General features: G+C 49.0%; 1 protein-coding gene across 1 annotated transcript in view; it reads right to left on the bottom strand.

Moving 5' to 3' along the window:
- The window catches only part of IGDCC4 (immunoglobulin superfamily DCC subclass member 4), a 705186-nt gene that overhangs the window by 357932 nt on the left and 319843 nt on the right, over positions 1–27411 (bottom strand). Inside the window, exon 4 of the mRNA XM_078684077.1 lies at positions 16603–16736. Within this exon, the coding sequence (XP_078540203.1) occupies positions 16603–16736 (134 nt within the window). The remainder of the gene's footprint in view (positions 1–16602; positions 16737–27411) is intronic.

Here is a 27411-nt window from a genome sequence, read left to right as displayed (position 1 = left end):
CTTGGTTAGGAGTGCTGCTTCATCTACAAAATCCATCTTGTCTGTGCAATTCCTCCGTAGACGGAAGAATTGCCCCACCGGCAAGTTCTCTCTCAAGGATTTCGGATGGAAACTCTCGAATGAAAGAAGAGAATTTTAGTCTGTAGATTTGTGATACACACAGGTGGATAGTCCTCCTCCTTTTGATTCAGTGACCAAATCCTTTTGATTCAGTGACCAAATCCAAGTGTTTTGGTGATGGTCGATGTAAAATGTAGTAACCACTCTAGAAAATCGGATACTGTCGATTCATCACCCCTCCATATTACTAGGAGGTCATCGATAAATCTACACAACCGTTTGATGTGTGGGAACGAAGGGTTTCCCTTGTTGTAGAAATGCTCCTTCTCAAAAGCCCCGACATACAGACCTGCCAAACTGGGGGTGAAGGTACGCCCCATGGAAGTACCATGGGTCTGTAGATATATGGTACCCGCAAACTCAAAGAAGTTCTCTGTGAGAGCAATCTCTGCCAAATTCAAGATGAATGCTTGTGGTGTTTTATACAACCATCCCTCTCCATATAAGAGGTCTTCCAGCACCCTCAATGTTTCTCTCTGTGAGATGTTCATGTAGAGTGACTCGAAATCAAGGCCCAACAGGTATTCGTTCTGGGGTCCAAACTCTATCTCCTTTATCAGATTCAATATGTCCTGTGTGTCCGGCAAATAAGCTTCCAACTTTTGCACCCGGGGTTTGAGATAGAAATCGCAGAAGTGTGATAGGGTTAAAATATGGACCCAATCCCAGATCTATTCAGTCTCCCTGGGGGTGGTCTCGTGGGCTTATGCATCTTCGGGAGTATATAAAAGTACAGAGTTACCGGTTGGTCCTTGCTCTCCGCTTCTTGTTGAGCGATCCAATTATTGGAGAGCCCTTCTTCCACTAGGGAGCTTATCCCTTTCCTGATTTCCGCTGAGGGGCCCCTCCTGAGGATGCTGTAATTTCTCTGGTCGGATAATAATCGTAAGCACACATCTTTGTATGCCTTTTTGTCCAGGATGACAATGGCACCCCCTTTATCAGCTGGTTTATCACTAGGGTAGGGTTTTATCTCAGTTTCTGCAATGCGTCCTTCTCTTCTTTGCTCAAATTCCTAAAGTACCGGTTCTGTGATTAGCTCAGCTCCTCAAAATCATAAATCACTGTTACTTACTAAGCACGTGCCACCACCAGTATACACTTTCCTACCTCCTTTTGTGTGTAAGAATGAAATGATCAGCCAGGCAGTTGCAGAGCTCCAGGGTAGCTTTCTGCAGTTTCTGCTGTGGTCCTGGTTCAGAATTTGGATATAATTTTGAGGAGCTGTTTTATTTGGCCTGAGACACAGCGCTTGGTGTGAGTAGTGGTATCTCATGGCTTTATCTATCCTGTGCTGTCACTGCAGTTCAATTTTTCATATTCGTTTTTTTCTCCACTGTCTTTCATGTGTTCTAATTAAGCCTTTTTATGTTTTCACACTAGAGTTCAAGCAGGCTGCCTTTCAATGGCGTTATTGGTTTTGAAAGGTTTTGGTGGGAATCTCATTGTTGACAATTTCAGTAAGCCATTGAAGCAAATCACGGACGTTCATTGGATGGCTGTCTAGTAGACAGCTTCACACGAAAAAACATCCAGATTCCGAATTTTCCATGGTCTAGTCAGTTTGTTTGTGCATATGGCATGTTGTGGTACTGGTGTGAAGGGAAGCTTGGGGTCGAAGGTGATGATCTGATGATCATTCAGTGTAGCTGGGTTGCTCACAGTCACTGAGCCCAACCCTTTAGGGGCTATGACTTAATCAAGTGTATAACAAGCATAGTGTGTAGATCCAAGGACTGGTTGATGGAGGTCAAAGGCTTCAAGTTTACGGATTACCAATGTGATCTGATGCTCTTCAGTATTGTTGAAATCAGTGTTGAGGTCTCCCAAGATACAACATTATGGGGAGGGAGAGGAATCTATGATCATTTCTGAAGTTGAATCCAGATTAGTGTTTCAGAAGGCATTACTGTGAAGGGAGGGTCAGCAGAATGAATGAAGAAGAACAATGTGGGTCAGGTGACCGGAGTAAAAGTAAGGAATCACACTCCAAAGTTGTGTGGTCTTTAATAGTAGCAGCTGATAAAGTACTTTTATTATTCACTGCTATTGCCCAACCACTTTCCTTGTTTGGATGATTTCGGAATAGGTCTAGGTAACAATCTGCAATAGCGTTGTGAAGAATAGGCACAGCATCTTACCCCATCCCTGTTTCCGAAACAATGAGGAGGTACGGTTTGGAGTCAGTCGGTCAATAAGTCGTATATGGAGATTTTGTTCTTGCATGAGGATCTTGCGTGGATTGCCTGTGGGACAGGCAGTTTGGAAGGAGAGACACCGTGAGGTTTGTGCATTCCCTAGTGAAATGGATGGTTTCACAGAATCCTCTAGTCCATGAGGCTTTTGCGGTTCTGTAAATCACGCTAGAAGAAGGTAGGATTTCTACAAGGGGTACGTCAGACGGTCGGTCGCTCTAGTCAGGTGCTCTACCTGGAGTGGAGGCGGGTAGTGCGAGGTGACTGGGGTAGTAGATTGTGCTGGGGATTACTCAGGCCTGCCAAGCCACTACAAGAGTAAGTGGAGAGGGATCGTTTTTAATTTGCTGTTAATTAATCCATTTACTTGGTCTAAACTGCCCTGTCATTGCACCTCTCGCTACCCTTTAGCTACGATCTTCAAAAGGAATTGTTGCTCCTACAGTAGTCCTCCATTTTAATAGTCACACTGGGGCTGCCATTTTCTAATCATCATCATGGCAGGCATTTGAGATTGGGTGTAGCACGAACAAATACAACTATCATATAATTATGGTTGCGTTGTAAAGGCTGCTGTGAAAATGTTCAGTCTCGAGCCGACTTAAGGGGCGGCGTGGACCTTAAGAACTTTTGATCCTATTGCTAATTTAGTTCATGCACATAAAAGCCAGGAAGCGTTTATTATTGAACAAAACGCCGTTTTCTCGTGAGAAATGGAAGGAAACACTTGTATGATAACGATGGATAGCTTATCGGAGTAATGCCACAGCTGCTACTAATTCAGACTAAACAAGGAAGTCATAAGACAGCTAGTTCCTACCAAACGTTCACGGACACACATCTAATATGACTGCACCAGTATCACGAAGGGGTCACAAATGCAGTAGTGTTTTCTCCAGCCTGGCAATGCCTGGCGAGAAAGTGTTACAGATTTGTTTTCTTTTTTCTCTCTCTCTCTCTCTCTCTCTCTCTCAGAGGTTCACTTGCTAAGGAACATCTCAAAATGAATAGCCACTGTTCTTTATTATGCCTCGTTATGCTGGCTCGCTGACTTGTCACATGTGCACTCGTGAGGCTTCTCTGAACGTACAATCTCTCATGACAGATGTAAATTTCTCAGAATTCAGAAAATACACTGGCATTTATAAAGTAACTCAAATACATTTTTGGAATTTACCTAAACAGCTAGGGCCTCCTTCTTACCTATTAGGCATTGCTATACTGTAATACCACCCGGAAAATAAAGATGCACAGTGCTCGGCTTCTCACCAGTGTGGTGTGACCATCTGAGTTCAGTGGATAGAATGAGGGATAATGCAGTAATGTTAAGTTTTCTCCTATTCCGAGCTGCAAAACTCAAACTAATATAGTTTTTCCCTACACAAACTCTATCTGATTTTTAGCGGGAAAATGTGTGCGGGAAAGATTCACCAGGTGGTTGAAAAATGTGTGCACTACTTGTAATTCCAATCCAGGCACAGACATCTGTTTGCACCCCTGTCGGTGAAATCCCCGCAAATCCCTTGGAAGACGGAGGGCCGGAGCAATCGCCTACTTGGCCCACGCTCCTTAAAACGCCTCTATTCTAGTACAATACTTAAACCGCATCTCCCATTTTCGAAGCTTTTCTGTCATTTACATTTTGATGGGCTTGGGGTGCACTGTCCAGTACGCAAACGCTGCGATGTTGTAATATACTGCAGTAAAACCCAGAAATGGCTACTGCATGTGGTCACTTGTATATATCCAAAGACATTTTAGAACAAGATGTTACATTTGTAAAAAGAGTGCTGAATCTCCTAGTTGCGCTACTCAACAAAGTGTGGTGCATCCCCTGCACAGAGTTAAGTCCTTTGTGCACGGATATTATGATTGTCTTTGGTGCGAGTGTGCTCAAGCAACACTGATAATGATGCAAAAGCATAATGTTCAGTCTAAGGACAAACTTACAATTTGCAGACATTTCACCGCAGGGGAAACACGAACACACTCCCAATGGGGATTTGCGGGGGGGGTGGCCGACCGGAGGGAGGCTCGCCCCCCCGGGGATTTTGGGGCTCCGGGAGGAAGGGGAGGGGGAAGAATATAGCGAGGACACAGGAAGGGAGTTTTGGGCTGGTTGGGCTAGCCGGCGGTTTTTGGGCTCCTTTTGGGCTGGGGGGGTACTTAAACGGCCATTTTGGGTCACTGTGCACCATTTCATGGGACAGTGACCCAGCAGCCGGGGGTTAGAAGAGATTTTGTGTAGTGTTGGGGATTTGGGCGGTGTTTGTTGCAGGTTTAGCGTTTTTTGCCGGAGTAGGGTAGCGGTCGATTCATAGAGCGGGATCACGCAGACAAGGAGCGGTTGTCGGCGGTGCACAGAGCTGAGCGTTACGGTGACAGAGGCGGCGGTTGACAGCGTGACCTGTCATGGCGGATGACGCATTGGCGGACCCGAGAGTGCGGGAGGCGCTTCGCCTACTCGGCGAAGCGGGCAGGACGGACCTGCTGAGGAGTGATTTGCGGGTAAGGCCGCCGCGGCGCGCTGCAGATGGCGCCGCGGCGGCAGTGGCGGCTTGCGAGCCGCCGAGGTCTCGAGCGCGAAAGGGGGAGGGGGCGGGAGCGCCGAAAAGAGTGGCGCGCGGCGGCGGCCATAGGGCGGCTGGGGCAGCGAAGAGGGGAGGGGGGCGGAGGCAGCAACGCGGCGGTCGAAAGAAGGCGCCGTTGAAGTTTATTGAAGGCGCGGAAGGTTTGGGGAGGGCGGGGGGCAGCGGGGGGGCAGGGGGATGCGCAGAACAACGTGGTTGGGTCAGAGAGCGTTGAAGGTGGGTCAGGAGGGAACAGCCGGCAGGAAGGGCGAAGCACAGCTCCAAGGGAGGGGAGGTGGGAGGAGGCCAGGCAGTGCCGGGAGGAGAAGGAAGGGTGCTTGGCCAAGGGGAGGAGGTGGTGGGGGTCGGGGGGGGGACGGAAGGGGAAGAGGGAGTGGTGCCTGTGGGTGAGGCAGGTGAGGCAACGGGGGACGGGGAATCGAGGGGGCAGGGAGTGACAGGGGGGGAGTCGCCCCTCATGATTGAGGATTCGGAGGGGGGGGAGGAGGAGGGGGATGGAGGTGGGAGCGATTTGGGGGGGGAGGACTCCGCAGATGACGATATAGTTCCACCCAGTAGGGGGGTTCTCCAGGGGGCGGGGCGTGTGGCGCAGAGAGGGTGCGATGGGGGGCAGAGGGGGGCTGGGCAGGGGCTCAGGAGTACCGCAAGGGTTGGGGGCGGACGGGGGATGGGGAAGGGGGAGGGGGGGGTTTGGCGGGGGGGGGATATGGGCCAGGGGGAGCGGCGGGGGGTACAGGGGGGGAGGCACTGGGATGGGGTAGTTGGGGGGGTTCGGGGGGAGGTGCGTGGGAGGGGCAGGGTGGGGCAGGGAGCTGGGGGTGGGGTGAGAGTGGGTGGGAGAGGCATCCAGCGAGGCGAGGAGGGCATTCTGCAGCGGGGGGGAGTGGTGGCTGGGGAGGTAGCGGTGAGGGTTTTGCCCCGGCATGCTGGACTTCCCCGTTTTTCTCTTGGCAGGAGCAGTGGGGTGGGGGCTCGGGTGAGCAGCATGCGGCTCCACCCCGCCGAGTGGATGGGCCGGCTCTGCCTAGTACGGGCGGTCGCGCTCCAACGAGGGACCTGGCGTGGACAGATGACAGATGGCTGGGTCATAGCTTTCCGACACCCCCCTCCCAATGGGTCGCTCCGGCCGCCGGGGGACGGGGATGGAGCAACGGTGCAACCGGTTACTCTGATTACCAACAGGGGAGCAGGAGGAGAGTGAGTGTGGATTTAGGTACATTGATGGCAGAGTGTAGGGACAAGGCGGGTTTGAGCAGGGTGTCGACAGGTAGGGTTTTGGCTGATGAGGAGCTGGAGTCGGAAGAGGAGGGGGAGCTGCGGGAGGTTAGGGGGGAGGTCAGTAACGTTGTTGGCAGTGTTTTACAGGAATGCCCCCGGCAAGTGGTGCCGCGAGTGACGGCCCCCCCCAGCGGACCTGGTTAGGCGGCGGGATCCGGTGAGGACGCCAGCCTTGACGCCAGGTAAGACCAGTGCGGGGTCGGGGAGCGGCTTGGGCACGCCTCATGGAGGCAAGGAGGGAGGGGGTGCGTTTGATGGTCGGCGGGTGTCGGTGGGGACGGATGCTGGGGGAGGGGATGAGGTGAGACTTGTGAAGGGTAGGTATGTGGTGGATGCTGGTGTGTGCACGGAGGCGGACAGCGCGGCGGCGGCGAGTACTGGGACGGGCGTGGCGGCTGGCGGGTCGGCAGCGGCGAGCGCCGAGACACAGGAGAGCGGTGTGATACCGGTCACGAGCGTGGCGTCGGTGAGTACTGGGACGGGCGTGGCTGCTAGTGGGTCGGCGGTGGCGGGCGCCGGGGCGAAGGAGAGTTGCGAGGTACCGGTCAAGAAGCTGCCGTACATGGGGGTGGCGAAGCCGCTGGGGGCGCATTTGTCGTTGGCGACTAGGGAGAAGATCTGGAAAGGAGAATACATAGAGATTTTGAAGTTCCTGCACAGGGAATTGATGGCCAAGGAGGGTTCGAAGGAGGAGGAGCAGGAATTGGCGAGGCGGCCGAAAGTGCCGGTTACTATTGAAAATTGGTCGGCGGCTTTCTTGATTTATGCGAGCGTGTACTGTGAAAAGTACCCTGACAGGGCGGTCGCGCTGTTCAAATACATGGACGTGGTGCGGCGGGCGCAAGTGACTTACGGGGGCAATGCTTGGTCGCATTACGACGAGGAGTTCCGGGCACGCATGGCGTCGGACCCGGAGTCTAAGTGGGGGGAGTTGGACGCGGATTTGTATCAGCAGACAATGGGTGGAGCAAAATTTGGCCTCACTATTTACACGGCCAGTGGCTTGCCACTGGCTCCCTCCCCCTTTTCGTCCCGCCCCACCCGTGGGGGGGTGGGAACGGGGGGAGCCGGGAGCAACCAAAGCGTGGGGGCCTGCTGGGATTTTAACAGGGGTTTCTGTCTCAGGCAGACGTGCAAATTCAGGCACGAGTGCTCCTCTTGCGGAAAACGCCACCCAGAGGCACGATGCTGGGGGCTTTGGGGAGGCCCCACGCAGGGCCAATACCCGGCTCCCGTGCCTGGCAGGGGGAGGGGGGGAAGGGGGGAGCGAGTACCCTGGGAAAAGGCTTGTACACCGGTTAGGATGGATCGACTGGAACCTTTCTTGGAGGTGTATCCACGGGCGGACGATGCGGCGGTGCTGCGTCGGGGTTTCAGGGAGGGTTTTCGGTTGGGGTACGAGGGTCCGCGGATCGCTCGTTGGGCGGAGAACCTGAAGTCCGTGAACGCGCACAAGGGCATCGTCCGGGAGAAGCTTTTCAAGGAAGTGAAAGAGGGGAGGATGGTGGGACCTTTCGAGGTCCCGCCGTTGAAAGATCTGATCATTTCACCCATTGGAGTGGTCCCAAAGAATGAGCAGGGTCAATTCCGCCTGATTCAACATCTCTCATGGCCGGAGGGCGCGTCGGTGAACGATTTTATATCGGCAGAATTGGCGTCAGTGTCGTACTCGTCAGTGGACGTCGCCAGGAAGTTGGTGACGACGGCGGGGCGGGGGGCGCTCATGGCAAAATGCGATGTAAAATCGGCATTCAGGTTGCTGCCGGTTCACCCAGCTGATCATCAGTTGCTGGGGATACAGCTTGATGGAAAAATATTTGTTGACAGAGCGCTTCCAATGGGGTGCTCCGTGTCGTGTGCTTTGTTCGAGCGATTCAGTTCTTTCTTGCAGTGGGCTTTTTCCTGGCGCACAGGCTCTGAGGCGATTACGCATTATCTGGACGACTTCTTCCTGGTAGGCAACCCCGGTTCGACGGACTGCCAGCAGCAGCTGAGTAGTTTTACGGACCTGATGAATTACCTGGGGGTTCCTTTGGCGCCAGAGAAGACGCAGGGGCCCAGCACGGTGCTGTCGTTCCTCGGCATAGAGCTCGACTCAGCGGCCATGGAAGCACGCCTACCGGAGGCCAAGCGGTCGGCGATGGTGGATTTGGTGAAGGGCATGTTGGCCAAGCGGAAGGTGTTGGTGCGAGAGGTGCAGGTGTTGCTGGGGCACTTGAATTTCGCGTGCCGCGTGGTGCGGGCGGGGCGGACCTTTTGTCGACGGTTGGGATTGGCCTTGTCTGGTTTGTCGCTGCCTCATCATCACGTACGGCTACCGGCGGGCGCGAGAGAAGATCTGTGCATGTGGTTGGCTTTTTTGGAGCGTTTCAACGGTGTTCCCATGGCGCCTCCGGAGGAGTGGGAGTGGGACGTGACGATGTCATCGGATGCGGCGGGAGTCGGAGGTTTCGGCCTCTACTGGGCGGGACGGTGGTGCGCAGAACAGTGGCCGGTGCAGTGGCAGGCGGGGGGGAGAAGCATTGCTTTCTTGGAATTGTTCCCGCTGGTGGTGGCTGTGACAGTGTGGGCACGTGAGTTGGCGCACAGGCGCGTATTGTTCAGGGTGGACAATATGTCGGTGGTACAGGTGGTGAATCGGCAGTCTGCGATGGAGCCCCAGGTGCTAAAGCTGATGCGCGTGTTTGTGTTGAGGTGCTTGGAGCACAATATCTTGTTTCGGGCGCAGCATGTGCCGGGAGTGGACAATGACATTGCGGATGCTTTGTCTCGTCAACAGTGGCAGAGGTTCCATGGGCTAGCCACGGAGGCGGCGGCGGTCAAGACGGAGGTGCCGGAGGAGATGTGGTTGGTGGGAGAGCGCGGGTCGTTCAATTGGTGAGGTCGTCCATGGCAGTGTCCACGTGGAAGAGTTACGAACAGGCCTGGCTGGAGTTTCTGCGTTTTGGAGCGGTAAGGCAGCGGGACAAGTGGCGTCGGGAAGAGCAGGTGGTGCAATTCATGCTGGGGTTAATGGACAAAGGTCTGGCGAGAGTGACCATTGCGGGTAAACTGGCGGGCTTGGCGTTTATGGGCAAGCTTTGGTGGGGCTATGCCCCTTCGGCGGGGGAATTGGGGGGGCGTCTTTTGGAGGGTTGGGAGAGACAGAGAGGGGCGCGGGTGCGGCAGAGACGGCCAATTACGGAGGCGATGTTGGAGGGGCTGATGGGTCAGTTACCAATGGTGTGCAGAGATCAGGAAGAGACGGTGCGTTTTTCCACATTGATGTCGTGGATGTATTTCGGGGCTTTTCGGGTGTCAGAGCTGGTAGGGTTGAAAGGGCGGGCGGGGCTGAAGTGGGGGGAAGTGGAGTTCCGGGGTAGGGAGGTCGCGGTGCGGCTTCAACGTTCCAAGACTGATCAGCGAGGGAGGGGCACTTGGGTGTTACTGGGCCCTGGGGGAACAGAGGCGGTGTGCCCCGTAGAATGGGGGAGACGGCTGGCGGCCGGAGGAGTGCAGGCTGGGGCGGAGGTTTTTGGCAGGGAAGAGGCGGGACGTGTGACGGCCGCGCAGTTGCTATGGGTCCTGCGGCACGCCCTGCGGTCTATGGGTGAGGATCCTAAAGAGTTCGGGACGCATTCGTTTCGCATCGGGGCGGCGACGGAGGCGGCGCGAAGGGGTTGGGGGAAGGACGAAATAAAACAGCTGGGGCGTTGGAAGTCGGACTGTTACAAAACGTATGTCAGGTTGCGAGGGGTAGCGGTGGAATAAGCTGGGTTTGGATTTGCTGCTGACATATGTCTCTTTGCAGGTGCGGTGGCGGGGCCTACAGCGGCAGCAGTGTCTATATACGTGGTGGGACATTCTTTTGTAAAAAGAGCGGAGAAGGCGGAGTGGGAAAAATACAGGAACCTTAATCTGGAGTTGGATGAGCATTTGTTTAGGTGTCATTGGAGGGGAAAAGGGGGCATGCGTTGGCACGAGTTGGTGCCTGTTCTGAATAATGTTGTATGGGGAGGGGTGTGCCCGGATGTTTTGGTGGTTCACCTGGGGGAAAACGACCTGGTTCAGTGTAAGGGGTTGGCACTGGTGAAACAGATGAGGAGGGATATACTGGAGATCAAGAGGCAGTGGGCAGGGTGTTTCATTATATGGTCGGAATTTATACCCAGGAGATGTTGGAGGGGGGCTGAGAGACCAGGGGCGATTGACAGGACCAGGAGGAAGATTAACAGGGAGATGAGGGCCTTTTGTGAGAAGGAGGGGGTGGGTAGAATGGAGAACCCGTAACTGAGGTATGGGGCTGTTTACTTTTTCATGGAAGATGGGGTGCATTTGTCCAGATATGGGGTGGAGCTGTATATTGTACAGCTGAAAGAGGCGTTGGACCGGGCAATAGGGGTGAAAAGGTATCCGAAGGTGCAGGGGCCCTAAAGGGGGGGGGTCGAAAGCGGGAGGGGGCTTTCGAGTGGCACTTTTCCCTAGTTATAATGGGGGGGGGGGTAGGATAGGAAGAAGGGCTTTACTGGTTGAAGGGGAGGGTGTGTACATTTGGCAGATGTAAAACAGTTGAGGCAGGCGTTTGGGTAATTGATAAGGTTGTGTATGATGTTGGCGGGGAACTGTTTAGGGGTGGGGGTGGGGGAGGATTGTTCAGGTACATGCATAATTAGTTAGGACTAGTTTTGTACGGCAAAGGCCAAGGTTGGGGATGTTTTCAGGATGCACCTGTTTTCCAATAAAAGCGGCCTTTATCACACTTTACATCTGTGTCCGGTCGGTTCTTCCCCCCCCCCCCCCGTCTCCCGATGGGCCCCAATGGGGCTTTGCAGGGGGTGGCCGACCGGAGGGAGGCTCGCCCCCCCGGGGATTTTGGGGCTCCGGGAGGAAGGGGAGGGGGAAGAATATAGCGAGGACACAGGAAGGGAGTTTTGGGCTGGTTGGGCTGGCCGGCGGTTTTTGGGCTCCTTTTGGGCTGGGGGGGTAGTTAAACGGCCATTTTGGGTCACTGTGCACCATTTCATGGGACAGTGACCCAGCAGCCGGGGGTTAGAAGAGATTTTGTCCCACCCGCCCGCCCTTAGGTGGGGGGGGAGGGTTCCTTTTCTGTAATTTCGGGTTGGAATCTTAAGGGGTTTTTGTTGGTCACAGGTGCTTTCTGTGTTAGGGTTGCAACAAAATTTTGTCGCTGGGAGCAGGTGCTGGAGAATTTTCTGTAGGATGGCGCTTTTCCCTAGTTATAATGGGGGGGGTAGGATAGGAAGAAGGGCTTTACTGGTTGAAGGGGAGGGTGTGTACATTTGGCAGATGTAAAACAGTTGAGGCAGGCGTTTGGGTAATTGATAAGGTTGTGTATGATGTTGGCGGGGAACTGTTTAGGGGTGGGGGGGGATTGTTCAGGTACATGCATAATTAGTTAGGACTAGTTTTGTACGGCAAAGGCCAAGGTTGGGGATGTTTTCAGGATGCACCTGTTTTCCAATAAAAGCGGCCTTTATCACACTTTACATCTGTGTCCGGTCGGTTCTTCCCCCCCCCCCGTCTCCCGATGGGCCCCAACGCCGGTGTTAGCCCCGCGTTGACTGCTGTTTTTGCTTTTTTTTTCGAATTGGAGGGGGGGGAAGGAATGGACCCTCTACACCCCATCACCATCTCACTTCCCCACTTCCAACGGCAGCACTGTTTTGTTAGGCGCTGCTGTCACTGTGCAGGCAGTGAAATAAATGCAGCATTAAGTCTGCATACCCTTCCAAGGGACCCCTGGGAAAGTGATTTTTCTCTCTGTATCACCTCTATTTCTCAATCTCAACCTGTTTCCCTCTCTGCCTACATCTCCCTCAATACCAAGGGTCATCTTAAGGATTCTGGGGCCACAGCCAAGACCTATTTCAGCTATTTTTGTGTGACCCCTTTTCAGAAAATGTATTGTATGATTCAATATTGTTTGGCATTTTGTGTTTTGAATGAGCAGAAATGGGTAAACAAATGTAACTAATTGTGAACAGGGAGCCCTACAAAATGCCTTGCCAGGAGACCCAAAGATCATTTAAGTAACACTGCACAAGATGGGAAAGCCACGTCTCCATGCCCTAGAGGGGGACTACCAGAGAGGACAGCAAACCTCTCATGTCACACTACTACCTATAATTGCCCCTAAAAGGGAATCCTTTAAAATGGATGAACATTCTAGTGATGAGAAATGTACTCTGGAATAAACACATTATTTAAGAAATAAATGAATTACCGGTAAAACCACGGTTCTGCAGCTTAACTGTGTATTAGATTCACGCAATGTCATTCTTACCTTAAACTAGTAGCTGGAGTTAGAATGTTCAATTTCCTTTTGACCTAAAATGTAACTTTTTTTCTACTCAAGTATGAAGCCAAAATCCTTTGGCTGCAACCAGGAGGAATTGCTGCCTATTGTGGTGCACTGGGGTATTGACTCCTGATGTACTTTGGGAATGGACGGGGGTGGGCGGGGAGTGGGGGACTGAGCAGAGTTGTTCTTTTTTGGTACTGTTCTTATTCATTATGCTGATATTGGACTCATAATGCAGGATTGTCAAAATGCGATATCCTGATCATTATGTTCCGCATTCGCAGGTAACTGCTATGTTGTACAGACTATCTTCATTGAGTGACTCCGCATTGCTGTAATGTACCTCTTGTGGAATGGAAAATGTATATTACGATGCCGCTGCGCCACTGGGGAACAATGCCATAAAAAAATCAATAAAGATATTCTTTAGAATGGTCTGCAATACTTTCCCAAGAACTACGTCTCCATCAAAGCCAAGTGCCTCCATGCGGCTTAATCCTAGACTGTGCCTCCCAGCACCTGAAATGGTTAATTTGGTCACCACCTTGCCTTTTTAGCACCAGCAAAGCCAACACAGATTTGATCATCAACTCAGCTCCACCGTGTGCTCTTGATGTAATAGGACACCAAACCTCTGGGTCCAGTTTTAGCAAATGTTTCTCCATTTTGGTGGGATGAGAAGGAGAGCAGAAAGACACAGTATAAAAGAGCAGACCATAGGAAATGCAGGTACATTGGCGAAAATTGGGCAGATGCGAAGGACCAATACACTTGGATGACAAACTGTGAAAGGTGGATGGATTGAGAGCAAATGAACTTGTCCAACCTTTCGAGTTGAAGTAATTGCCACCAAAAATTGTGTGTTCAAAATAAGGAGCCAAACAGAGCAACTGTGCATCGACTCAAGAGGGTATGCCAATAAGAAAACGTACACAAGATTCAAATTCCACTGAATTCATCGAATGAAAGGAAACAAGTAAAGCAAATCTTATAGAAAACGCACCACTAGTGGCAATCTAAACAGGAGTACAGATAGGTCAGCCAAGTAACTCTTAACTGTTCAGGCACTGCTGTGCATGGGACACACAAAACATAAGACCTTGGAAAGGAGAGAGTTAAAAGTGTGTAGGCCTTCTGACTAGTAGCACTGAGCACATTTTGTTCCAGCAACCTATGTAGATGAAATTGGTTGCAGGCTCCTAGGCTGCCAAAATAATGTCTAATACGTCATCACACATGCAGCTGAAATGTTTGGGGAGTAGGGTGGTTGATCTGACCACGTTACTGCAAGAGCAGTTCAGCTCCGTGTGCGGGAGAGGAAGAGGTGGCTGAAAGTTGAGTACGAGCAGATCGGTCTATCATACCCCCACTGCCCAATCTGGGGCAATCAAAACCAGCAACATTTGATCCTCCCAATCCATCTGAAGGACTTTTGACAGCATTAGAATGAATTGGCAAAAGTACATTCAGGAGGCTCTAAGACCAACTGAACCTGAAGACATTCCCCAAGAAACCATTCAGAACGAAGTGTATGGGACAACATCGAGGTCACTTCAAAGAAATCATGGATGGAAACCCCAATCTGGACATAATCACTGGTGGTTTTCCAGTATGAAGAATGAGATCTTCTGCCCTCTCAAAGATGATGTCTTTGAGATGTGTGGGTACCAGGAAAATTCCCTACCACTGGACCCACTACCACAGGTGAATCACATCGCAACTTAAGGTCCACAACCCCACATCACTCCGTCTATTGCTATAGTGAATGGTGGTTTTGCCCGAAAGAATCTAAATGTTGCTCCCTGAGATGGAATGGAGTAATGCCTTTTTGGCAAAGTGGACTGACTGCACCAGTGCACATCTGCATGAAAAGAGTGGTAGATATGCATCTGAGCTGTGAGCTCACTGAAGCTGGAGCCACTGTAACCAAAGGTACCAAGGAAGGGCCATCATCCACCATCTGGCATGTGGCACAGGATGTATAAGGCCAAGAACATGCAATATTTGCAGCATCTGACTCCAAGTCTGAGACAGAAACCTCGGAATCATCTCTCGAATATCTGTGATCCTCTGAGAAAGAAGGGGCCTCATGCGGGCCATGTCCACTACACCTAATGAAGGTTAGCCTCTGCATTTAAGAGAGGTGAGACTTCTGGGCATCACTGGTAAAGTGCAACAAATGAAGGAGAATCTTTGTCTGCTGGAGGTGTTCTCTGACCAGTGGCGGGCCCTCGGCTTTCACTAGTGAGTTGTCCAAGTATAGGAATACAAGAACTCCAGACACTGCCATGATTGCTTGCGTGGTTATTAGTGCGAACAGCAGAACTGTTAATTGTTGATGCTAGGTTCCCACAGTAAAACTCCAGTGGTGTCTTTGGTGCAAGGAGGATTGGAACAGGAAAGCAGGCATCTCTGGATCTAGTGACGTAAACCAATCTTCCACATCCAGGGCCAGCAAAACGTGGCCCAGAGTCAGCACCTTTAACTTGTTTTAATGAATAAACAAATTCAGAGGGCAAAGATCCAAGATAGGTCTCAAACATCATCATTCTTGGGGACCTAGAAGTGAAGGCAGTAGAATCTCATGCCCATTTCTTCCAGAGGTACCATCTCTCTGACTTCTTTGCTCAGCAGTGCAAGGACTTCCATCTCCAATATATCAACATGTGCCAAGGAGCACATCCTGTTGGGATATGGGCAGTCTGGATGGATGGAAAGGAAGGGAAGAGCATAACCCTGGCGGATTACCTGGATGATTCACCCATCTGTCATGTTCATCTACTAAAAAGTGGACAAAATGGACACACACCCCAAACCAACCAAGAAGATTTAAGAGGAGAGAGCAGTGTCCCAATGAGACTCTCTTCCACCATAACATTTTAACTTAGGGGAGAAAGTCAGAGCAACACAAGTTTATCATCCTGGTGAATCTCTTGAGCGCTATGAATGTGCTCAACCAAAAGGACATCATTGAAGTTCACGCTAACTTTGCCTTTTACGACTGAAGCAATTTCAGCTGGCATTAGCAGTTTCGAGGGGAAGCATAGCCCGATCCAGCGACTGCATCTACAATGAAGAAGGCTCGGGCTAAGTGCAAGATGGCACACACTGGCATGCATCAACTTCTTTTTAGGCTCCAGAGTCTACAAAGGTGCGGTGTCATGGTCAAGGCCATCACCGTTGCCAAGTGTGCAGGAACATGCTCCCCCTTGTAGACTATCCTAAAGGCTATAGGAGCCACACAGAAGTCCTCAACCTGCATGGTGTTGGCAGATAGATCAGGAAACTTTGGGCACATTTTTTTCTTCATCAGGATCTTATCCGATGACAAGGAAGAGTTCAGTGCCAGGGAATGGCATCAAGATTTTGAACTGCCCCGGGAGTGAGGCCATTCCTTAGAAGAAGAAGACTTCTCCTTTCCATGGTGCTTTTTGTATTTTTATTGGAAGACCTCTAAGGGGACTGTCCCCTAACACTGACATGGGACTTACTTGGGGGTGAGGAAGGGAGATTTTGCAACTCCCTATGGGCTTAAACACAAAACAACTTGACCTCCCGCTCCTTGCTGGCCTTTGGGCTCAAGGAATCAAAGACTGTGGCATCATGCACCAAACCCAGACATCACATACAGATGTCATGTCCAACAAGGGCATCTAATTGCAGCATCTGTGACAAGGTTTAAACCCTGAAATATTTAAGACATTTGACTTAATTGCTTTCAAAGTGCTGAGGAATTTCTTCTGGTACATGTATCCATCAAAAGTAGCAAAGACTGATTGGACAAGCAAATTAAAGGGAATAACCAAGTAAATGTCGATGGTACACCTACGAAGAAAGGCAAATAAAGGGAGGCACAAGTGGTGATATATATTGGTTAGGACAAGGCATTGGCAGTAAGGCATGGAATCAAAACAAGAATAAGAGAAAAGATGACAGAGTGGTAGAGAAAAGAGAAATTTGGAGAAAAAAAAGACACTGAGGAAGGGAGGGCAGAGATTAAGAGATTAGAAGTACAGAGTCAGGTGGAGGGAGGTCAAAGTTAAACAAAGAGTTGTTAAATTACACGGGTGTGGAGCATGTCGATAGATAATACCTATAAATGAACACCCCACCATACCTTCCAGCACATTGAGTGTCGCTTCATTGCTGTAGAGGTTACGTGCAGCGTTTGATGCCAAGCAGCGGTAACTCCCAGCATCCGACAACTGCACATCCACAATCTGAAGGATACCACTTGGAAAAAAGATGAATCTGAGGAAAATGAACAAAGAATTAGAGCCTTATAACATAATGATCACATCCCACAATAGCATGCACAGACTGTCTTATGTTCAAAGACTATTGTCAGTGAGAGATAGCAACCTGCAGGTTCCTCATGCACAGAAAGCTGCCAACAACCAGAACTGAAATATAACAAACTTGAACAGAAGACATATTGAGCGACAGCACCACAGTAGAATGTGATATCTTGGTAATGTAACCACAGAATTAATGATCTGCCATCTGCACAAGGGACACTCCAGATAACAAGTGTGTGCAGAATTAGGTAAAACTGGCCTTATCCATTCCTTTCTTCAGAATCCCTGGAAACTGCCCAATAGACTTATGGGCCATAGTGCCTCAGTAAAATACAAGGTCACACTATCTTAACTGAAAGAAGTACCCTTCGGGGCTACTAGTGGATTTTTTAAAACTGCATGACTGAATAAAAGACGAGGTTTGATAATACCGTTTTTGGGTTAGAAGAGTTTCTCTCAATGACTTACATCTCTTGATTATGTGCACTTCTGACATGTGTGTCATAGTTATTCAGGCACTGACAAGGACTGGGCATTCAAATGCATTTTATAATAATAGAAAATAATCACCCAGTGTTCTTCCAAGAACCTGTCAAACACTACAAAGCCTCAGTGAGTGGGACAAGCCTCACAGCTTCCAAGTGAACCTGAATTGTGCTCACATCCTGAGCGGACATAGGTAGTTTTATCTGCAAGGTCAGGGTGATGAAAATACGAAACCTGTCAACTTTGTTTTTATATCAGGGGTTGGTCCCCTCTTCACATGGTAAAACTCTGCACCACCATCACCACTCAGTCTGAAATTTAACACTGCGTCCACCCACTATTTTCACAGGGTGGACACCATCTCCCTTGCAAAGAAGTTGGCTTCACTGAAATATGCTGAAAGTGTCCTGGTGTAAATTTTCAGACACGGGCCACGTTCAGCAGCTCCTGCACATTGTCTGCTTCCCATTAACAGCAGCAACATGCAGACAGCAAGGGGGCTTTTTTCTCTTCACCTCCAGCAGGGCCAAAGATTAAGGCCGACGTTAAGCGACCATCAGGCCTCCTTCTGTTCCTGTCAGGGATACAAGCGGGTACACAGTGTTTCAAGCCTTTTGAAGATCTAGCTACTATTTGGCATGAAATTCCAGCCAAACATTCTTGGCCAACAATTCATGATAGATTTTCCCTTTGGGACAATTCGTTCCTCCCGGAGATTTTCCAAGACAGTGTCTCTAAGAGATGGGCTAATCATGGGATTGACCGACTGAGCCATCTTTATGACCATAATGGCTTTCGAACTTTCCAAAGCTTACATACTTCTTTTTCACTTCCATGCCATCTATTTTTCAAATATCTGCAGCTTAGGGATTTTGTTTTTGAGAAGACAGGGGTTAAAGACAGTGGAGACATTTGATATAATGTCTCCACTATATTGCATATTGCACATACGTTTGTCACTTGCCCTCTTCTGGAGACATTTTGGCAGGAAATCAGACATATCTCTAAGCTTTGGCTTGGACTGGACTTTTCTCTCACTCCTCAGGAGATCATGATGGCATATAAGGCAGAACTCTGCTCCGCACTGCGATCTCTTTTTCCTATCATTTTGGTCGCTGCGTAGCTTCCTATCGCAAGGGCATGGGTGTCTCAAAACCCCAGCAGGGCTGTAGAGTGGTGGTCAATTGTGACGGAAGTTTATGCGAGAAAAAAGGCACTGGCTAGAGTTAAAGGAGCATGCTCATTGGTGAAATGTAATTCTATCTGGAGTATAATAATAATAATAATAATAATAATAATAATAATAATAATAATAATAAATTCTTTATTCGGCTTGTTCACGGTGGAAAAACCATAAAAGACACAATGTGAAACATTCATTACATTTTTGTATGATTAAAAAAAACATGTTTCATAACCTTACATACAAACGAAAAGACTCAACTATTATCGAAAAATTGGTTAAAAAGATTTCTGTAACAATCTGCATAAAGCAGCTTCAATAAGACGATTTATAAATTATTTCTATGCTTCAAGATGCATTTTAGAAAGTTGCTCACGAAATAACAAACATTATCTGATTCCAGCGTTTGGAGTCTAAGAAGGGCTGGTCTACATTGTCTAAGACCCCAAGTCCTTAAAATTGGCAATAACCAGATTTTTCTGTGTGAACGATGGAATTTACAGAGCAAAGTCACATGTAAGTTTGATTGTATGGATACTCCATCGCACGGACAAGGAGGGAGAGTATCTTTCCAACAATTTTTTTCAGGGAACGTGACCAATCTAAAGAAAGTATTTAGTCTAAAACGTGTTAGCAGCATTCTCTCGTAGATCGATAGTTGCAGAGTTAGATATGGGTGAATGCCATGAGCTAATTGTACCATGTTCGCGTGGACCACCGACGTTTTCATTGCGTTTGATGATAATCTTAGCGTTTCCAGGTGTCTTAACGCTAAGTGTTTGAGGGCTCTCTTTGAAATATCCCTAATGGAATCTGGGTTGAGGTAACAGTGCTGGAGGTCTAGGTCTGTAAGAAAGTTATTTACATACGACAGCCACTTTATGCTAGAAAATTTGTCAAGGGCCATCGAGTCAGTGATGATAGACTGAGTCAGATTGTTATTTTCAGATGCCCAAATACGTCGCCACAGCATCACAGGTTCTATTTTTATTAGGTCCTCTATATAGGGGATTCCTAGTTCTAGATGCATGGCGTATGTTGAGGTACCTCTCGGCATTGCCAGGAGAAATCTAAGGAAGGTGTTCTCCGCCTTCTGGATATAACTAGTATCAACATATCCCCAAACCCCCGCACCGTATATAGCGGTAGCCAGGCACTTGGCAGTGTAAATTTTTAATAGCTCCACCGGAGGCCTTTGCCCAAGTCTCTGGGAAAAGCTCGTTAGAGCAGCTATTGATCTTTTAAAACGGTTACCCCTTGTAACTACTGCCGGCTTCCATGTTAAGTGGTCATCGATCATGATGCCCAGGTAGGGGTATTGAGAAGTCACGTCAAGTTTTTGAGCTTCAAGGTGAATGTCTTTTGTTCTTTGGGAGCCCCTCCCTGCTGTCATAACAAAGGTTTTCTTCACATTTACCCTTAGGTCCAAATTGCTCATAAAGGTCGTATATCTATTAAGTGAGTATTGAAGCTCGCGGGGAGTGCGCGCGAGAATGACCGCGTCATCCGCGTAGAGCAGAGCGGGAATCAGGCGGTGATTAATGCGTGGGAGGTCCCGAGCCCCCCTCAACATCTCCTCCTCCAAGCCATTTGTGTAGAGAGAGAAGAGGAAGGGGGCCAGGACACAACCCTGCCTGACTCTACGCCCTACGCTAAACGGAGCCGTCAGCTCGCCTTTTACGCCGAAACGTACCCTAGCCGTGGCGCCAGAATAGAGTTCGCGCAAAAAATCCAGGAGGGGGGATCTACTCCCATTTGGGCGAGAATTGTCCACAGCTTGGCATGCGAAACGCAGTCGAAGGCTGCGGAGAGGTCGACAAAGACCATGTAGATTTTGTTAGCCTTGGCCTGTGTATATTTTCCCATCAGTAGGGTGAGGTTGAGGGCCTGTTCGACTGTTCCGAAACCCTCTCGGAAGCCGAATTGGATGTCAGAGATGATACAACGGTCCTCACTCCACTGCTGGAGACGCTCTAGGATTACTCTTCTCACTACTTTCCCGAGCGAATCCAGCAGTGAAATGGGCCGATAGCACCTCACGTCTTGTCTGTCCCCTTTTTTAAAAACAGGGACCATTATTGATTTTGTCCCAGAGGATAGTACTCCCTCGTGGACTGCGGCGATACACACTCTTGTCAAAATCGGGGCCCAAAGATCTAGGTTGATTTTAAAAAAGTCCACTGGGACTCCATCAGGGCCTGGCGCTTTTCCTGTTTTACTTTTCTGCAATGCCTCCAATAGATCGGGAATATCGAAATTAAGCGAGATAGGATACTGTACACCTGGGGGCGTTAAATCTTTTGGTGAAGAATTTTTAAAAATGTTAGAAAAATGCTCAACCCATGTCTTTTCATCTATGGCAACTTCTATTTTAGGGGTGCCTGAATCCGAGAGATATGGGGTTCTGACTATACGCCAGAATTGCATACTGTTTTTTAATGCCGCGCTCTCATGGAGATCGTCCCACAGTTTCTGCTTTAATTGGGCAGTTCTCAATTTTCTTTCACTTATATATTTGCGCCTTAGGAGTTGTATTTGGGCTGCGTCTCTCGATTTATTGTGAAGAGCTAATTTTAGAGTTTTTAGGGCCGTTGTACAGTTATGGTCGAACCACCTTTTCTTTGTTGGATGGTTGACTTTGGGTTTTGATGTCAGTAAAGCCTTAATGGTGACCAGGATTTGATGAAAATTCGCTAGGACTTCCTCGTGATCGGAGGATAGATCAAGGCATTTTAGAACGTTTGGGTATGAATGTACTATAAGTTTTTTTGTAACTTCCATCGGGTTAATCTTAGCCCATCTGATTGTATAGCCATTCTGTTTGCCAATCTCTAATTTGTTTTGTCTTAGCGTGCTTGCAATCTCCACATTTAGAGTGTTGGTTGATGACAGGTGCAAGTTAATCTTTAAAGCTGAGTGGTCACTGAGTGGATTACCGATGACCTCAAAGTCTTTGACCAGACCCCGTAAGCCATGTGATAAAAGTATATAGTCTACTGTCGTAGAGTGACCTCTGCCCACGTAGGTCGGACTAAATACATTGGGTTCAGTTTGTTGATGGTTCGCAATTTGCAGGTCCAGGTCAGAGAGGACTGAATTTAATAAGTTCCCTGCTTTGCGTGAAATGAGCCAAAGGAACCTCAAGTTCATCTGCCATCCCACAACAAACAGGGTTAGTCTTCAGGCATGGGTGGAGATTGAAATCTCCGCCCCAGATTAGATGGGTTGCCTTGTTACCAGTTTTCCATAGATAGGATTTTTTCGAACTCTCATGAATATGTCCAAGGAGAATTATGAATTGATCTTCCGAGAGATTGTTATATATATTAGTCAGGAAGATCGTCTCCTTGTTAGCAAAAGTTATGGAGAGAATTTGAAAGTTGGAATCCTGGTAGACTATAGCGACTTTTATCAGAGTCAGGGTGTTAGCTATGTAGGTTACTAACCCGCCTCTGGGTCTTCCCATTGGGCTGCTTATAGCCGGGATAAAGTAGGTTTTATAACCTTGAAGGTGTAGTTCTTCTATTGTCCAGGTCTCCTGGAGGCAGATTATTGTATAGGGATTTAGGAAATTTTGCGCACTCCCATCCTCAATTTTGGAACGAAGACCTGCTATGTTCCAATAGAGAAGAGATGTCGAAGAGGCCAAGGGGGTGACCTCCTTAGATTGTGCAACTGGGAGTACGACTTCCAGGGTCGTGGAGGTTGAAGGACTATTCATGTATACCGGGCTAGATGGTACGTGGAGATTATTAGATATACTATCGCTTGTTGGTCAATCAACCATTTCAAGTCCGCTGTACCTATTTTGCAGAGGGATGTTATACCATGGGTCCCATCTAGGATGATCTCTGACTACCTGTCTTTGTTGGTAGGGTCTCCTATCTTCCCATCCTCCCCCTTGATAGCGCGGAGCTATTGTGTTCCAAGAATAATCTATGTCATAATGTCTTGGAGGACCATGATACCTAAAGTTATCTGAATCATTCTGTCTAGGGAGTGGAACTGTCCAAGGGGGCTCTTGTTCGTGGATACCATTTGATTGTCGAAAAGGGTAAAAAAAGGAGAGTGATTTGATCTTAATACCACCCTTTGGGGTGATGTCTTCCCATGAGCAGATATAGTCTGCTATTCGTGGGTCTTCAAATGTGATCGCTAAACAGTCCCCGGGGATTGTTTTGCGAGTGTTACCCACCCAGGGTGCCCTTACGACAGATCTGATCCTTCCCGTCCATGTAGACGGGATCGGACGGTTAGTCTGCAACCAGTGTTGAGCTTTATTTTTTAGGGACCAGCCAGGTTCTGAGTTAGGGTCGGTAAGCTCAGGCACACCAGTCATTATTGCCACGTATGGTGAGGCTTCGGGGGGAAAGACTGCTGCAGATCTTATTTTACCGTGATTTTTAACAGTGTTTCCCCTGGGCCTCACAGACGAGGAGTTCGAACCTGGGTGCTGAGGGACCGGGGTTGTACTAGATGATTTATTCGACATTTGATTAGGAATTTTATTGGCAGTTTTGTTGGATGACACTGTGATCGGTGCCGGGGTAATTGGGGTACCTGGGGTCGCCGCAAGAGATATATTTGTTGAAGGGTTAGGGATCGTCGGCGTGGTTAGTGACTTCTGGTTAATGGTGTTGGTGGGGGCAATGGAAATTGTGGTTTGACGTGTCTTCTGTTGAGGATTAGTCGAGTGTAAATTACCATTAATTAGATTTACAGTGAGTGGCTTTTTAACATTGTTTCCCCCTCCTTTTAGGCGGCCTACGGAGTGATCATGATGCTGATTTTTTGTAAGCTGAAGGATCTATAGCGCCAAGACGCCCTAGGGTAATCGTTGCGCTCTATAAATCTCAACAAATAAATAAAATAAATAAAGATCTGTGTCTCCAAGTTCGCTAGTCTGTGCTCCAAGGGTTGCAATGATTGTTTAAATATTATAGCTATTTTGGCCAATAAAGGATTAGGAGCCTCCAATTCACTCGGTCTCCTGGGGGATTGTATATTACTTTGGGAATCCAAGGTAGGCGAGGGGAATGTTTCAGACTCTGAATGATGTACTAGTATTGGGACGGCTAGTTGTGCTGCTCTAGCCGGGCTATCTTCTTGTGCACTTGGTAAGAGGGTCAAGTTGTTTGGGATAGGAATTGTAGGAACCACCCTTTTTTTGCTTATCGCACCCTCCCTCCTTCCCCTTTCTATCATTTTTTCTAAGGAGGAAGTTGGTGGGGGAGTTTGCATGACTAGGTCCGGGGTTTTTTCAAGGTCAATGCTAAGCTGTGATTCAGCTAGTTGAGAGACAGATAAATCAACTGTGTTGGGTAAACTGCGTCTCTCTCGCGTTGGATTAGCCTCGGCTACTGTGGCTCCTCCTGTAGCTGGTGATCTAGCGTTCGCCAGATTTCCCAGTGATGACCTTTTAGCAAAAGCAAGGTCCAAAGAGACCCTTTCTTCCATTAATGATATACTTTGGTCTATGAACGAGTTCGCCTTCGTGATGAAATCGTCCATGGGCCCGAGTAGTTTTCCAACGCTACCCGGGGCTTTTGGTTTGGTACCTCTGGTGACAACCATTTTTCTCAGTCTAATCGAATACTAATGGTAGCTATATAGATGGTGGAGTCATATACAATGAACGGAGAAAGGGAGGTGGGCCAGTCCAGTCTCTCCGGTCCTCGAACGGCCGCAAACGGCCCGCTCTTTGCCCGGTCTTCGCCCCGGACTGCGACCCGCGCGCGTCCCGCGATGCGCGTAGTAGGGCTTGTAATATAAGCAGTGAGGATGGATGGAGGCGGGCACTGGGAGGGGCGCGGCTCACGCGGGAAGAGGACCCAGCAGCTGGTGGTGATTGCTGGTCCTCGCAGTCCCGGGGCCGCGCCTCCTACCTCCTCTGCGGCCACGCAGTTGTTCTTCTTCTCAGCAGCTCCAGGCAAAGGGGACAGAATCACAGGGCTACTCCTGTAGCAACGGCAGGCTCACTGGGCGAACAGACCTCTTTGCGAGCGGCACCCGCGGAGCGGGGGCCGCGAGAGGTAATGAAAGGCAGAGTCAGCTGGGGGCGGGCACTGGGAGGGGGCGCGGCTCACGCGGGAAGAGGACCCAGCAGCTGGTGGTGATTGCTGGTCCTCGCAGTCCCGGGGCCGCGCCTCTCACCTCCTCTGCGGCCACGCAGTTGTTCTTCTTCTCAGCAGCTCCAGGCAAAGGGGACAGAACGACAGGGCTACTCCTGTAGCAACGGCAGGCTCACTGGGCGAACAGACCTCTTTGTGAGCGGCTCCCGCGGAGCGGGGGCCGCGAGAGGTAATGAAAGGCAGAGTCAGCTGGGGGTGGGCACTGGGAGGGGGCGCGGCTCACGCGGGAAGAGGATCCAGCAGCTGGTGGTGATTGCTGGTCCTCGCAGTCCCGGGGCCGCGCCTCTCACCTCCTCTGCGGCCACGCAGTTGTTCTTCTTCTCAGCAGCTCCAGGCAAAGGGGACAGAATCACAGGGCTACTCCTGTAGCAACGGCAGGCTCACTGGGCGAACAGACCTCTTTGCGAGCGGCACCCGCGGAGCGGGGGCCGCGAGAGGTAATGAAAGGCAGAGTCAGCTGGGGGCGGGCACTGGGAGGGGGCGCGGCTCACGCGGGAAGAGGACCCAGCAGCTGGTGGTGATTGCTGGTCCTCGCAGTACCGGGGCCGCGCCTCTCACCTCCTCTGCGGCCACGCAGTTGTTCTTCTTCTCAGCAGCTCCAGGCAAAGGGGACAGAATCACAGGGCTACTCCTGTAGCAACGGCAGGCTCACTGGGCGAACAGACCTCTTTGCGAGCGGCACACCATCTGGAGTAGATTTACACATGATTATGAGAATGTTGTATGAATTTCCTTCTATTTTATCTCATTTATCTACTCATTTATTTTTACCTGTTTTATCTGTAACTTTCAGCTCTTGATATGAAATGCCATATGTGTGTTGGAAATTACACATTGTAATTTTTTTATGATTGACGAATGTCCCCTCTGCCATTAATAAAAATATTTTTTGAAACAAATCTGGGCCTTTCCGTTATTTTTATCCCATGAGGGGTTACTGGGCACACAAAGATCTCTTCAGCAGGAGCCTTAACCCCATGAGATATATTTAAATGAAGATTTTGCAACCAATTAAGAAGAACATATCTACTGCCATGTTTCTCCCTGTTGCCAGAGCCCAGATTTAGTTTAGGGTTGCGTCACTTTTTTTGCACAACCCTGACACAAAATCTAATTTGTTAAACTTCGTAAAGCGCTTAAATGTACTTATGATAGACCTGCTAATCATATGTGTGAGGTCTTAATATCTAATGGCACTTCTAATGATGTCACTATCAAGGGTTTTTATGCCACACATTCTGTGATGTTGTGTGCAGTGTTAAGCACCGTAACATGAGCTGTCATGTCATGCGCCCTGATGTCACTTGCATACTGCCTTACTTGGTTAGTCCCCCACTTCTGTTTTGTAGGACTTGTGCCGTGAGTACAAGAGCAGCTGACAACGAAACTAGATACCTGTAGCAATAGTTGCAGCTTGAAACAATTCTGGCTTCACACGCTGTGCATTATTCTGCATTTAACGGATGGGCCTGGAAAGTATCTTCAAAATAAACTAAGTTTCATCCGTGGGCACTTACTGGAGGTGGAGCGAGCAGGACGCACTATGCCTACCACAAGCACACAATGGATTAGTTAGTATGAGTTCACCCAGTTCTGCTTCAAGGGAGCCGCAGTTCTCTCAGAGATGGGCACAGCTGAGCTGTTAAAGTGTCAAAGTGTCAACCATCACCACCTCAGGTGAGGGGCACCTAATCTGGGGCAGGAAGTGTATGCTCATTGCAGAGTTCTAAACTAACCCAGAGCTAAAAGTAAACTCCTCCCCCCCTCATCCCCCCCCCCCCCGATCCCCCACCCCAGAAGCCACGGGTGGGCGGGTTAAATCCTAATGCATCTTCATCTAGGACTCCAATACACACATTATTTTAGTGAGAAGCTGTGATGTTCTTGCTTGCCGAGATGCATTTAACCTAAGGTCAGAGGCTCGAATCCCAACAGTCCATGGTCAGCGTTTCATCCTTCAGAGAGGGATCATATGAGAACCACTGAGTAAGGAAATCCTAACTTTCATTATCCCCATCCAGAAAACTTTCCCTCACCACCCCAATGTGCACAAAAAGGTTAAAAAATGTCCCGTATGCAGTGGACGAAGTGGGGGTGATCTGAGGGGCACGGTAGGCCCATTTTTAATTTAAAAAAAAAACAGTTCCCCTACATTTTGTGAAAAGACATCCGCCCTGGAAGGTTAATTCCGAGAGCTGAAATGCTTCATTTGAAGAGTAAGGTAAGGAGTCTCCAGTGAAACCGAGAGAGGGGCAGAGAGCTAAAAAAAAAGCCTTTTTTCAAAGAAATGTAAATGTGTGCAACTGGTCAATCTGCAAATGTAAAGGGTGTTTGGAAGCCGGTATTGGATTTAATTGATGAAATCACTTGAAGCTTCCTGATGACATGCATTTGGTTTTTTAGAGGTATTGTAAAAGTGAGCTACCAGCTAAGCTGTGAAGTGTGAGCTTTTAAAATAAAGTTATAAGAAAAGAAATTGCACTACGTATAGTCTGAAAAAAAACGATATTTTGGAAACACTTTTATCTTAAACCGTTTTGCGCCTTTTGTAGCAGTTTATCTTATACTGTGTGTAATGCAAGTTCAAAATAATGATTTATATATTCACAGTGCTTTCTGTCACATACTAGGACCTTCTAGCATTAAAAATACACAAGTCACTATTCTCCACGGAACCAACCGGGAATTAATTCTATGGCTCTCTAGTTATAGACACAGACCTATGAAGTGCATTAACTAAAAGAGGTTTCATAATGTACGACAGTGCATTTCCCACTGATTAACATAACAAGCATTTCATTTTCATCTAAGCTGTGTGGTATTTTATA

This window comes from Lissotriton helveticus, chromosome 3_1, assembly GCF_964261635.1.
Source record: "Lissotriton helveticus chromosome 3_1, aLisHel1.1, whole genome shotgun sequence".
NCBI classification, from domain to species: domain Eukaryota; kingdom Metazoa; phylum Chordata; class Amphibia; order Caudata; family Salamandridae; genus Lissotriton; species Lissotriton helveticus.
The sequence above is the reverse complement of the archived record's forward strand: the minus strand, read 5'-3'. Positions and strand labels throughout refer to the sequence as shown.